Source organism: Rhincodon typus, chromosome 6, assembly GCF_021869965.1.
Source record: "Rhincodon typus isolate 14 chromosome 6, sRhiTyp1.1, whole genome shotgun sequence".
Classification (NCBI taxonomy): Eukaryota; Metazoa; Chordata; class Chondrichthyes; order Orectolobiformes; family Rhincodontidae; genus Rhincodon; species Rhincodon typus.
The window spans coordinates 85,176,008-85,190,366 of record NC_063337.1 but is presented as its reverse complement, the minus strand read 5'-3'; the positions used below and the strand labels follow the sequence as shown (position 1 = coordinate 85,190,366).

Sequence of the window (14,359 nt, the reverse complement as noted above, 5' to 3'; positions counted from 1 at the left end):
GCCTAGACCCTTCATCAGAAAAGGGTCTAGGCCCGAAACGTCAGCCTTACTGCTCCTATGATGCTGCTTGGCCTGCTGTGTTCATCCAGCTCTGCACCTTGTTGTCTCAGATTTTCCAGCATCTGCAGTTCTTACTATCTCTGAAGGAAATATAAAGATTGTGTCTTGCTCACTACAGACTCTCCAGCGTTTTCTGCTAAGCTGGGAAACAATTTTATGAATGAGCAGGCTGTATTATGTACAAACTTTACACAAATTTATTTTCCTTTAGTTCGTAACTGTTTTAATCTTATATATGCTGTTATAGAAATAGAATCCTCATCCTCTTTGGTTAGAATATGGTCATTATCTCTGTTCTTTGCTACTTTTGTCTTAGATATTTTAAAAGATCTTTTCAAACATGTTATATCACACCTCTGGAGCAGATTGGAAGGGACTCAGGCCTTCCAGCTCAAAGGTAGTGACACTACCATTGTACCACAAGAACCCAAGAGTAATCTGGAGTTTCAGATTACCAGTCCAGTGACAAAAGCACGATGCCACCTGCTCCTCCTCTTTTTGTCTTAGGGTTCTGTAGAAAGAAGAAATGTTGTAATTGTCTTAAAATTGCTTGCAGCTGGTCTTTGCTGGAGAAAATTTCTGATGAATTCATGACGATGAGATCACATTTGTTGCTTGTGCAAGGCATTCTATTTGTAGTGTAGCAAAATAGAAGTAATAACATAGCAAGAAGTGGTTAAAAATAAATCACAAAGGCTGATCACAAGCTTATTTAGCACACAAACTCACTCTCTCACACACACACACACTCACACACATACTCTCTCACACAAACTCACACACACACACACACACACACACGCACTCACACACATACTCTCTCTCACACACAGACTCACTCTGACACATACACACACTCTCACACACATATTCTCTCTCTCTCTCTCTCACACACACACATCAACCTATGGGGTGAATCATTCCAACCAAGTTGTTTGTTTATTTGCAAATACATTCTATCTTGTTCAAGAAACAAACAATTTGTAGTCACAGTCAGTCAGTGTGACATTTTATAAATTCCTGCTTTCGGAATGAAACCAGCCTGATTCCATGTTAAAACTCTGAGACAGATTCTGAACAAAGCCTCACACCTACAATTCACTGTCTGACCTGAGATGTCACCTTTTGTATATTCCTATCGCTCCGCCTGTTTGAAGTTTGCAAAGTTAGGCAAACACTGATGAAACCTTTAATTATCTCGGGGCAGTGACTTGAAACAGATTCTGGAATTTGCATCTTAATCAATCGAAACTTGTGTCTCCTTTCTAACAGAGTGCTCCATACCCTGCTTCTGCAATTTCTAGAATGCAGGAAGGTATGAATGATTAAATACACAACAGGAGGCAATCAGTCAGCCAGTTTAGGCTTGTTCACTCCACTCACATCAGTTGTATGATCCTTTGATCTCTCTGCCCTTCACCTCTCTGCCTATAAACTTTATGTTTGTGTGCTCTCCTCTCACTGCACCTGGTGAAGGGCTGCACTCTGAAAGCTTGTGATTTCAAATAAACCCGTTGGACTATAACCTGGTGTGGCGTGATTTTTGACTTTGCCCACCCCAGTCCAACACCGGCACCTCCACTTCAGATCTAGCTGTACTTGGCTCCCTTATCTGTTATCTTTCCTGAGAGTTTGAAAACATGGCCTGCAGTAATCTGCTGAGATGCGGGACAGGGTCACTAAAATATTTAAAATATGGAGCCTCCTCTGAGGAGTCTATTGTGCCTCAATCCGAACCAGGTAAAACTGGAAGTGAATGGGTTAAGGTTGCTTTTGTCATAAATTTTAACAACTGCCCTTGCATTTACCCTGCCCAACCAGTGTGGTTAAAATTACCTTCCTAAAAACTATATTTTGGAAAGGTGAATCACAAATTTATGATTCATCCCGCCTCTTTTTTTTAATCAGCCCTATTGAAGGCAGATCTCAAAATATATGCAAAACATGAGATGAGGAGACATTTGTATTACTTAGTAAAATTACAGTGATGTAGAATTGATTGACTTCTGAAAGGCTGGTAAAACAGATTCAAATAGTAATTTTTGCAAGGGAATTAAGTACGTATGATATTGAAAAGCAAAAGCATTGCAAGGCTAAGGGGAAAAAAAAGAGGGAATTGGGAATAATTTGGATAGCTCTTTCAGTAAGTCAATACAAACAAAGTGGGCCAAGTGGTCTCCATCTGTGTTATACAATACTATGAAACAGATTTTACAAATTAGTCTTGCTGGTATAGAGCTTCACATGAGACCATAATCGAAAATTGTAGCAGATAGTTTTATGTGCCCCATAAGACTCTTCGTACTTTATAACTAATGAAAGACTTGCATTTACATGAAGCAATTTTCATGAGTACCGTTCATTTCAAAGCACCTTAGAGCCAACAAAATCCTTTTATAAGTTGTCACTGCTGTAATGTTGGAAATGTGGAAGTCAATTTGCTCATAGCAAACTCCCAGAAACAGCAATATAATAATGTTCAGGTAACCTGTTTGTTGTAATGTTGGTTAAGAGACAGATACTGGCCAGAACACCAGGAATAACTTAGCCAAAAGCAGAAATTGCTGAAAAGCCTCAGCAGGTCTGGCAGCATCTGTGGAAAGAAATCAGATTTAACGTTAAGGTCTGAAGAAGGGTCACTGGACCCAAAAGATTAACTCTGATTTCTCTCCACAGATACAGCCAGACCGGCTGAGATTTTCCAGCAATTTCTGTTTTTGTTTTAGATTTCCTGCATTCACAGTTCCTTCATTCTTTTTGGCCAGGGATAACTCCCCTGATTTTAAACATCGGTAAAAGGAGACTAGAATTTGAAACTTTTGGTCTTAAAATTATCAGAACCAGGACCCAAGAAACAGACTTCGGCAAAGAGTTGTAATTTTATACAGAAGAAGAGAGTGCTGACTGGTTGGAGCGTAACTGACGTGGAGATTCAACAAGAACCACTAATTGTCAATCTTCATTTTCAGACTAAGCAGGTAGATGCTGATTGGTCAAAGCATTGTCATAGGGATGCAGCAAAATTTGACTGTCTTCATGACACTTTATTTTGATAGAGGTGCAAATTCCTTTTGCCTACATAAAACAATGTCCTGAGTATTTATTGTTTTAACTTTTAGCATGCTCAAGGCATCAGACTGCGGGTCTGGCTAATGATCTTAAATTTGTTTCTGGTGTAACAGTTTGGATTATTTAATAAATGATATCCAAATGCAGAATCATATCAAATTGTGGATATACTTTTCCTAGACTTACAAGAACAGCCTGGTTGAGCACAAGTGGCATGCTGCCGGTTGCGAATGGTCAATGGGACATGTTGTTTGATATAGTCTGTCAGTCATTGTGATATATATATATATATGACATACATACCTGGCATCATACTGGCAATGAAACTCATTATTTTTAATTAACTAATGGGACATGGGCACCGCTGGTTGGGCCATCATTTATTGCATTCCCTTGTTGTCCTTGAGAAGGAGATTGTAAGCTGCTTCTTGAACCACTGCAGTCCATGTACCATAGACCCACAATAGGGAGGAATTCCTGGATTTTGACCCAGTGACAGTGAAGGAATGGTGGTATATTTCCAAGTCAGAATGGTGAGTGGCTTGAAGGGGACTTACAGAAAGTGGTGGACCTTACAGAAAGTTGTCCCTGCCCTTCTAGTTGCAAGTGGTCGTGGGTATAGAAGGTGCTATCTAAGGTGCTGTGGTGAATTTCTGCAGCACAACCAGTCAATAGTACACACCGCTGCTACTGATCTTCAATGGTGGAGTGAATGAATGTTTGTAGATGTGGTGCCAATCAGTCAAGCTGCATAGTGCTGGATGGTGTCATATCACATCACTCATGTGTGGGAGGCAAAGCACCGTTTTGGCTTGGCAGCAGCATTTTGTTACTGGAGGAAATGAGAGCAGCAGTGAGAGACAGCTACCTTCACCTACTGTTCAAATCTTTCAGACACCTTTCCCCTTCCACAGTAGTCTGAGGTAAATTGATCGCCACTCAAGATCAAAAATGGTGGATGTAGGATATTTCATAAGTTTTCATGATAGACAATGAGTGCTGATTTGATCAGCAGATTGCCTGCTCTTCTTCAAAATGATGCCCTGGGAGTTTTGTTTGCAGCTGTGTAGGCTGTTAGGTTGTCATGCAAAAGACATCCCCCTGTGAAAGTGCAAGGTTAAAGTACCAGCTGTGACCATTTTTGTATTCAAATCCTGGAGTGTGATTTGATTCTATGATCTTGTGATCCAAAAAATGATGCCTATTGACTTATTTTTGCTGCTTGTTACTGTTGTTGATAAATCTATGGACAAAATGCTAGATGGGAAGTTCTGACCCATAGTTTTAAGCTTTCTGTTGGTGTTACATCCAAAATATTAGTCACCATTCCCATTTGGTTGCTGACTAGATGTGAAAACATTCCCAGTTTTGTGATATTTATTTCATGTCAACATAAATATTATGATTCCTTTGTTTAGACCTCAATAACTGTACTTAACCTAGCCATGGTGTAACAATGATCAAAACGCATAACGACCACAATAGCAAACAAGTGGTTCTTCTATTTTCTTTCATGTCTTCAATGTCAACTGCCATAGTACAACAGAGACCTTGAGATCAAGTGCATTTTCCCATTGTATACAAAAGCAAATACTCTCTCCACAGCTATTGTTTGTGCATTGTTCATCACCAGCGCCAGGCATTTCTATCAGGAAGTGTTTGTGAAAGGCTCTTCCAAGGAATGTGCAATTGAACGCAATATATAAAAATGTTCTAGCAATACAGCAACAAATACCAATGTCATTTCTCAACAAGGCTTCACATCAAAGCTACTCAAGGGAGAGGAATTAATGATTTTCTGGAATCAAGTGCTGATTTCTGTGCGCACTGCAATGGCATCAATTACTCAATGAATCTTCCCCATGGTATATTGGAGTTTTAACAAGGGCGCTTGGTATAGCACACAGAGTTTAAACTTTCGTCCCTTTTCCTTTTCTACTTGCGAAAAGCTCAGCAATCATAGAAACCTGTCAGAGTATTCCTTTTCAAGCCTTTGTCATCATCTGCTTATGACATGTGGGAAGAAAAAAATAATAATTCCCAAAACATCTTGCACGAAAATGAGGCATCTAAAAATAATATCCGGCTTGGACATTGACTGACATTATATTCCCTCGGTTCATAATTTAAAAATTAAGCCAATTATTAAATCTTCTACACACTACCAAACATATTTAGCTGTCAAGAGTTGTATCATCTTTTCTTCCCTATGACACTGTAAATTCTATGTTTAGTAAATTTGCAAGGGGGTAGTTTAATTGCATAAATTATAAATATTTTACAATGTTTAATATGTACTCATGTTTCTGCCTACAGCCTTGTACAGTTGAAATGTGTGGTAGAGAACCTGACACCTGTAGGAATTCTGAGTTCTGAGCGCATGTCCAAACTGCATAAAGTTTGGGGCATGATCGTCAAATGCAAATAGCCAAATTGAAATGGAGATGATATTGGCACCTAATAAGAGACACAGTGCACTTTCAGGAGCGAGGTGCAGCCTACCTGATACCAGCTGCGATTGCAGGTAGCAATCATGATGGGCATTGTCCACAAATAAATCTCCCACTATTGTCAAACATTCTTTTCACTCCTCGTATTTATTCAGCACTTGGTGTCCTAGATCACATTTCGATTACCCTTCCAGACAAAATTGTTCCCCCCTTGTTTCAAAGTACCCAAAGTTCTGTATGTCATTTACACAGTGCTTGAAGTTCACTGATGGTCATTGTCTTCCTGGGATCCACTTTGTTCTTGGATTAACTATCCTAGAAATGTGATTGCCGTTCTTGAAAATTAGCGTTTCTCATTTAGTGTAAGGCCTGTAATTCCCTAATGCTCTGGATGTGTTCTTTCTTCATTTTTTTTCATGCATCAGGAATTTATCTATGTGCAAATGGTTCCCAGCTTCCCCTACAGAATTCCAGACAGTATTCTTTCAAAGATCTCTGGTGCAAGGGAAATACCAAATTGTAGATAGCTGATGCAATATCCCTGAATGATATAATGAATGTAATCAGCAATCTTGAGTCCGCATGTAGGAGAATCTGCCAGAATACACAGTTTGTTTCCAATTTTGTGAAAAACATGCTCCTTGCCAATTTTGACAACTATCCTCAACTGACAAAATAGAATGGATTTCTCTTCGAACTCCTTTGTTTAACAGAGTGAGATCCGTACAAAACCTTAGCTTTCCATCGGTCTTGGGAACAGTTACCAAAGCTAAGCACCATTGTATCAGTTCTGTCACTGGAGATTTGACCTTGCTGCCTAAAATTTAACCTCTCCCATCAGAAGATGAGAAATCTTCATGGGAGTGTACAAGCACGAGTGCTTAGCATTTTCTTCTTGAGTTATGAGAATTATATTACAAATTGCCCAAGACTCTGAGTGCCTTTGGAAAATTCTTGCCAAAACTCTCCCCATTTTCAATCTTGAGTACTGTATCCATTGGCTGGACTGTGTAAAGGCCCTTTACCTTTTACTTGCTTGAGAATTGTCTTCAGGAGTGCAAGACGAAAAGCTTCAATAGAACGTCTTTTTTCACCAATTCTCTGTCAGATCATACAATCCAAAGGGACTCCACAGCTGAACATAAGACTATTATCTCACTTTCTGTCCAGTGGAACAGGAAACCAGGCAGTTTCTTTCTCCTCTCCCCCTGTAGCACAGGAGCACTGAAGTGAATTATGATGCTAGACTGAGACCATTGAACTCACTATAGAGCAAAACCCAGAGCTGTGATTCTCCAGCTCCAAGCACCTCAGTTCCACGCTGGTGGAGCATTCACTAACTGAATAATCAGTAAAGCACCCCATAGGGATATTTTAACACCTCCTGAAACTTCCTGAAGCATTATTTCCTCCCAAATCTGAGGACAGAGAGAGAGGATGGATTTATTTTTAGAAATTGCCTCCCGCATTAGCAAGGAAAGGCTGGGATACAGTGTAAGCAATTAATGAAATTCTATTAATCATTACTGACAGTAGGTATGAAAGGTATCCGCATGTTGCAACAAAAAGGGGAATGGGTGTACTATTTAATTTCATGTCAATTCTGAGTAAAATACAAAACCTGAAGGGCATGCTTTGGTATTCAAGCATTCACTGTTAATTCAAGGCAACATGCAAGCAAGATAAAGATTATCCTCTTGAAAAACCACTTACCTGTAGGTGGGATCATTCCTGGGGACATTAGACCAGGGACAGTGTGTGGCACGATGTGGGAGTTCTCAGGGGATGTAACACTCTGAGATCGTTTAGGAGGTCTTCCTGGCCTGGAACTGGGGAAAATGAAAAAAGTCATGTTAAAAACAAACACATCTAAATTCAGTGAGCATTCCACATCAGTTAGTAACATTTTTGAAGTTGTTGAAAGTGCTGGGAGAGATATTGTAAATAAACTTATTTCAAGGACGATTGCTTTTTTGCTAGATGTAATAGACTGCCTTTACTAATTAGATTACATGCTGAATTCATTTCTTTCATAAAGATCAGCCACTGTTAATGCATTATTCATAGCTGGTATCTCGTTACCTGATTCTCAATATTAATATCTATACATGTTAGAATTGCCTAGTTTGCATATGCTAAAATTCGACATGGAGCTTTCAGCTTGAAAATTATGCTCTAACTTGTAATAATTACTGCAGTTAGCTTGATATTGATTTATGGGACTTTTAAAAGCCAAATATGTGTCGTAGTTTAAATGAATAGAATGTTAGGATTCTGCGGGAAATTAAAAGGCAATGTCAGCTCGAGGTGATTTGTTCCTACTTCTTACACTTTTTTAATCTGACAATTAGCTAGGAGGTGGAGAAAAATGAATGGGGGAGGGCCCATTGTCCATGATCAGCTATTTTCCAACAGTTACCACTGTTTGCCAGCTAAAGCTCTCTTAGCTGCAGACCATACAATAACGGGTTAATGTAAATGGCCAAAAACCATTGTCATCAAGCTATTTTTCTAGTGATGGGAAGAATAATTAAATACATTGTACGTATGTTAAGCACACACAGGTAAAGATTAATTTTTCTGGGACTGTGTTAGTTATGTAAACTTGTAGGAGTTTTGAGCTGTTCACAGTGGGCAGGAAACACAGACTTCAAAGTGAAGAAGAGAATCAAGCGGGAAGGATAACCAGACAGACACTTTGCTGTCAACAAGGTGCAGGGCTGGATGAACACAGCAGGCCAAGCCGCATCATAGGAGCAGAGAGGCTGACGTTTCGGGCCTCGACCCTTCATCAGAAAAGGGGGAGGGGAAGGGGGTTCCGAAATAAATAGGGAGAGAGTGGGAGGCGGATAGAAGAGGGATAGAGGAGAGGATAGGTGGAGAGGAAACAAACAGGTCGAAGAGGCGGGGATGGAGCCAGTAAAGGTGAGTGTAGGTAGGGAGTTAGGAAGGGGATAGGTCAGTCCAGGGAGGACGGACAGGTCAAGGGGGCGGGATGAGGTTGGTCGGTAGGAGATGGAGGTGCGGCTTGAGGTGGGAGGAGGGGATAGGTGGGAGGAAGAACAGGTTAGGGAGGCAGGGACGAGCTGGACTGGTTTTGGGATGCAGTAGGGAGAGGGGAGATTTTGAAACTTGTGAAATCCACATTGATACCATTGGGCTGCAGGGTTCCCAAGCGGAATATGAGTTGCTGTTCCTGCAACCTTCGGGTGGCATCGTTGTGGCACTGCAGGAGGCCCAGGATGGACATGTCGTCTGAGGAATGGGAGGAGGAGTTGAAATGGTTTGCGACTGGGAGGTGCAGTTGTTTATTGCGAACCGAGCGTAGGTGTTCTGCAAAGCGGTCCCCGAGCCTCCGCTTGGTTTCCCCGATGTAGAGGAAGCCACACCGGGTACAGCGGATGCAGTATACCACATTGGCAGATGTGCAGGTGAACATCTGCTTGATGTGGAAAGTCTTCTTGGGGCCTGGGATGGGGGTGAGGGAGGAGGTATGGGGGCAGGTGTAGCACTTCCTGCGGTTGCAGGGAAAATATTCCGCTTGGGAACCCTGCAGCCCAATGGTATCAATGTGGATTTCACAAGTTTCAAAATCTCCCCTCCCCCTACCGCATCCCAAAACCAGTCCAGCTCGTCCCTGCCTCCCTAACCTGTTCTTCCTCCCACCTATCCCCTCCTCCCACCTCAAGCCGCACCTCCATCTCCTACCGACCAACCTCAGCCCGCCCCCTTGACCTGTCCGTCCTCCCTGGACTGACCTATCCCCTTCCTAACTCCCTACCTACACTCACCTTTACTGGCTCCATCCCCGCCTCTTCGACCTGTTTGTTTCCTCTCCACCTATCCTCTCCTCTATCCCTCTTCTATCCGCCTCCCACTCTCTCCCTATTTATTTCGGAACCCCCTTCCCCTCCCCCTTTTCTGATGAAGGGTCTAGGCCCGAAACGTCAGCCTCTCTGCTCCTATGATGCTGCTTGGCCTGCTGTGTTCATCCAGCCCTGCACCTTGTTGTCTCGGATTCTCCAGCATCTGCAGTTCCTACTATCTCAGACACTTTGCTGTCGCTACTTCCTGCCTGATAAGACCAGGTGAAAACTGAACCCTAGTCTAAAGATACAACAGCAAACAACTGTAATCATGTAATAATATCATAAATGCAAACAGGAAGAAATTATTTCAACCTTAACACAAGTAATTCACAGAGCGATTCTTCACTATGCTGATTTTTTTCTTAAAGTCTCATCTGCTAATTTCCGATACTAATCCTCACAGGTAATTTTTTTGACATTCGTTTTTATTCCATAATGCTTCAACTCTTCATTCATTTTATCTGTTAGTATCTGGAGATATTCTGTTATGCTGGCAACTCAGATCTGATCATCTGGAAATCTCTCCATCTCCATCAACTGACCTTCTTTTTGACTATTGAAAGAAACAATAATGGAAAATTTGAAGTTAAGATAAATCATAGAATCACAGAATCCCTACAGTGTGGAAGCAGGTCATTCGGCTCATCAAGTCCACACCGATCCTCTGAAAAGCATCCCACCCAGACCCATACCCCTGCCCTATCCCTGTAACCCTGTTCTTCCCATAGCTAATCCACCTAGCCTCAATGGACATTACGGGCAATTTAACATGAACAATCCACCTAACCTGTGCAACTTTGGACTGTGGGAGGAAACCAGAGCACCCAGAGGAAACCCACACGGACATGGGGGAAAAAATGTAAACTCCATACAGACAGTCTTACACACACACACAGATGCATAAATGGTCAATAGCTGGAGTAGGCATTTCAATGCAAGTACCTAGGAAGCATTTGTCGGAAGATAATTATTGTTGTAAATAAGTTAAGTCTCGAATAGCAAAATAATGCACTCTCCAAGAAAAGAATTGTCCAGCATAAGAAGAACAGGTATGTTAAGAAAAGAAGATTCAAGTTTTGATATGGAGTGTCCTGTTGCGCAAGAATGAAACATGGGCCTGGAGAAAAGTAGAACATCAAAGATTAGAAAATTGTCAAATGTGGCACTGGAGGAGGATAGGGCAGATCAGCTGAAAAGAGCACAAGAGCAAAGAAGATATTTTCGGGATGGAGGAAGAGGAAAGACTGTTAGTGAATGTTATCAAAAAAAAGGCAAAAATGTTGGATTGACCAAATTATATAGCATGAGAACTTAGCAAAGGAAGTGACTGAAAGAGGATTGGAAAGATATACACCATGAGGGAGATCAAGAAGGGCAATGTTAGTCAACTTGAAATTGAAATGGGAAGCTCTTGCAAGCAAATGCAGTGGATTGTCCAAGACAGCCGAGAAATGAAAAGAGGAACCATCCTTACATTCATTTTGCTTGAGAGCAATTGGCCCTGAGGAGCACAATTTTAGGAGTAAAGTCAAAAAATCAATGTAAGTCTTTAATGAAGTGTCACAGAATATTCTTGAAGCCGTGAGGACTGAGTAAAAGTTCTGACAAAAATTTGGCTATGACTAAAATAGCATCAAACCCAAGGCCTATTACTGATCAGAAAAGAACACAAAGTCTGTCTTAATCATCAGACTTGCATTAGCTACATCTAATATGCATCTAGAATTATCAAACACTTCTCAGTTCAAAACATCTGAGGAAAATAACCATCTTCTTTTAGAGAAAAACAAATCAGTCAAAAGTTGCGACAGATTTTCTACAATGTTGTCAGAGAAATCAAAGCTAGCAGGTTTGATCGGAAGAAAATTAAGATCTTTTCAAATGTGCCTCTCGTCTGTTTCTTTTAAAACAAAAGATAGAAACCTGACAACTGAAAACCACATTACTCAATTACAATTGCCAGACCCATTTAATGTTAGACTGAAAAACAGAAAAAAAAATTATCCATTATTCTCCTCATCTCCCTGTCAAATATGTCTTTGTTACTGACATTTTTTTGTTGTCATTCACTATTATTGAATAGGTGTATGAAAAAAAATTGCTGCGATTTCCTGACCTTTTACCTTTTGATAAACAACAAAATCGACTCAACGCACGGAGAAACTTCCATATCTAGTGAATATCCTGTTTTACAGTAATTCTAATAAAGGTCATAAAGACAGGTTTGTGCTATGAATATTTTATTGACTTAAATGTGCCACAACCTGAAGCAGTGCAATATCACTTTACATGTTTCTGAATATGCCCATGATATAATTTTCATCTTAAGTGTAAGCTTCCAGAGGATGATAAACCTTTAAAGTGTATTATAAACCATAATATCAATCAAAACTTCCTGTCTCAACTGCAGAAACAAAATATCTTTTGTGATAAGTTCAGGGGTATGTGCTGTACTGCTGCTATCCAGTTCACACACACACATCAAAGGCCGCTCATGAGAAAAAGAAGGCAAGGTGCTATTTGGGCAACAATATACTGTAGCCATGACTTACGATGCATTTGGAAAGAACATTGTATGAGATGAAGAAAAAGAATGCACTGATTATAGCAATCTCTGTGAAAAAACTTGTCAATCCTCGAGGCTACAATTATCTCGTCAAGAATAAGACTTACATGCTCGTTATTGACTTTAACATTTTCATCTTTTTTGAAGTAAAACATAATTTTTTTAAAAATGTTAGACTGGAAGGGAAGTGAACATGTGGAACTATCACAGTACGACTGTACCAAGTTTCACCCTTTGTGGATTATACGGTCCTGACTCCTTTGACAATTGATCCATGGCTTCTATCAGACCTCCAGCAATCATTTATTATCAAGATTGATATACTTTTTGATGATTAGATTTCCTGATTTGTTTTGCTTTCCTTCAATCTCCAGCTTCTCTGTTGCTACTTATTTTTTAAGCTGCTGTCATGGTTGTCCTTGAGTAGTTTTTTGCATTATGCTTATCACAGTGGTGTTTATGGTACTAGATAGACCAAACTCAATTGAGGAGCAAATTGTTGCTTATACCTACACCAATGTTCACCAGTTCACCACAAATTCAAATTGTGAAGGAAATCTTGTCACAACTCCCATGGCCTAGGATTAAAAAAATTGAATTTTAAGAAAAGATAAACAAAAAAAATTATTAATCCATGTGAAAGGAAGAACGTGTCTTTTGATAGCACCTTAGATGACCACCAGACCACCAGATATCCAAAACACTTGACAGTTAATGAAGTACTTGTTGAAGTGAAGTCACTGTTGCAGGAAAAGTGGCAACAGATTTAAAAACACACAAGCAACTACAGACAGCCACAGGATAACAAAGAGATCATTTATTTTAGTGATACAAAAGCAATGTACTGCTATGATACAAAAAGAATAATAATGGGGATTGTTGGAAACATTCATGAGATCAGGCAGCATGTGTGGAACTGTATTAGTAATGCTGGTTGAAGAAGGAATATAGCTCCAATGCTCTTTGAAGAAAAGCCATGGTATAGTTTACAATCACCTTGGATGATAAGCAATTATATTTAACTTGCTGATTTACTTCTTCTATTATCATCCTCTTTAGTCTTGCATCATTATCGTTTTTGACAATTAATCTGTCGTTTCTTTTGCTATGTCATAGGCCTTCTCCTTTGATCTCCACCACTTCTTTCCTGCTTCTGTTCTTGCTTAAAGCCTCTTACAACTCATTTTTGTCCATATAGTCATAGAGATTTTACAACATAGAAAGAGGCCCTTTGGCCCATCATGTCTACACTGGTCATCAATTATCTATCTATTCCAACCCATTAGCCAGCACTGGGAAAATAGCCTTGTATGCTTCAGCATTTCAAGTGCTCATCTAAATAGTTCTTAAATGTCTTAAGGGTTTCTGACTTTACCATGCCTTTAAGCTATCAATTCCAGGTACCCACAACCCTCAAGGTGAATAAAAGGTTTCTGCAAATCCCCTCTACCTTACCTCAAAGCTTTTCTCCCTGGTTATTTACACATTTACTAAGGGGAAAAGTTTCTCCCTATCCACCTTCTATGCCCTTCAGAACTTTGTCCACCTTAATAAGATCACCCCTCAGCCTTCTTGCACCAAGGAAAACAAATCTACCTATGTAGTCTGTCTTCATAGTTGAATTGCTCCAGCCCAGGCAACATCCTGATGAATATCTTCTATACCCTCTCTGGTGTAATCACATCTTTAGTGTGGTGACCAGATGTGACATAACTTAATGTACAGCTTCATCATAACCTCCTTTTTCTTGTACTCAGTTGCCTTGACTAATGAAATCAAGTATCTCATATGCTTTCTTAATTACCTTATCTACCTGTCCTGTTGCTTTCAAGGATCTATGGACATGCACACTAAGATCCTTCTGATCATCTGTACTTCCTAGGTTCCTACCATTCATTGCCGAGTCCCTTGGCTTGTTGGTCCTCTTAAAATGCATCACCTTACACTTTTCAGGATTAAATTTCATTTGCCACTGTACTGCCTATCTGACCCTATGTTATCCTGTCACTAAAGCTTTCCTCCTTGCTGTTTACCACATTTCATGTCATCTGCAAACTTACTGATCATGCATCCTATGTTCAAGTCAACTTAGCGAAAAGCAGAGACCCATGGTTGTTGTTTTGAACAATCATCGAGCTGAAGCATTGACTTTGTTTCTCTCTCTACAGATGCTGCCACATTAGCAATTTTTGTTTTTATTTCAGCATTTTCAATGTGTTGTTGTCAGGCCTCATTTTACAGATTGTAGGAACTGCCGATGCTGGAGAATCTGAGATAACAAGGTGTAGAGCTGGATGAACACAGCAGGCCAAGCAGCATCAGAGGAGCAGGAAAGCTGACGTTTC

General features: G+C 40.2%; 1 protein-coding gene across 1 annotated transcript in view; it reads right to left on the bottom strand.

Moving 5' to 3' along the window:
- Positions 1-14,359, bottom strand: part of dachc (dachshund c) — a 569,756-nt gene that overhangs the window by 370,486 nt on the left and 184,911 nt on the right. The window contains exon 3 of the mRNA XM_048598317.1: positions 7,293-7,408. Within this exon, the coding sequence (XP_048454274.1) occupies positions 7,293-7,408 (116 nt within the window). The remainder of the gene's footprint in view (positions 1-7,292; positions 7,409-14,359) is intronic.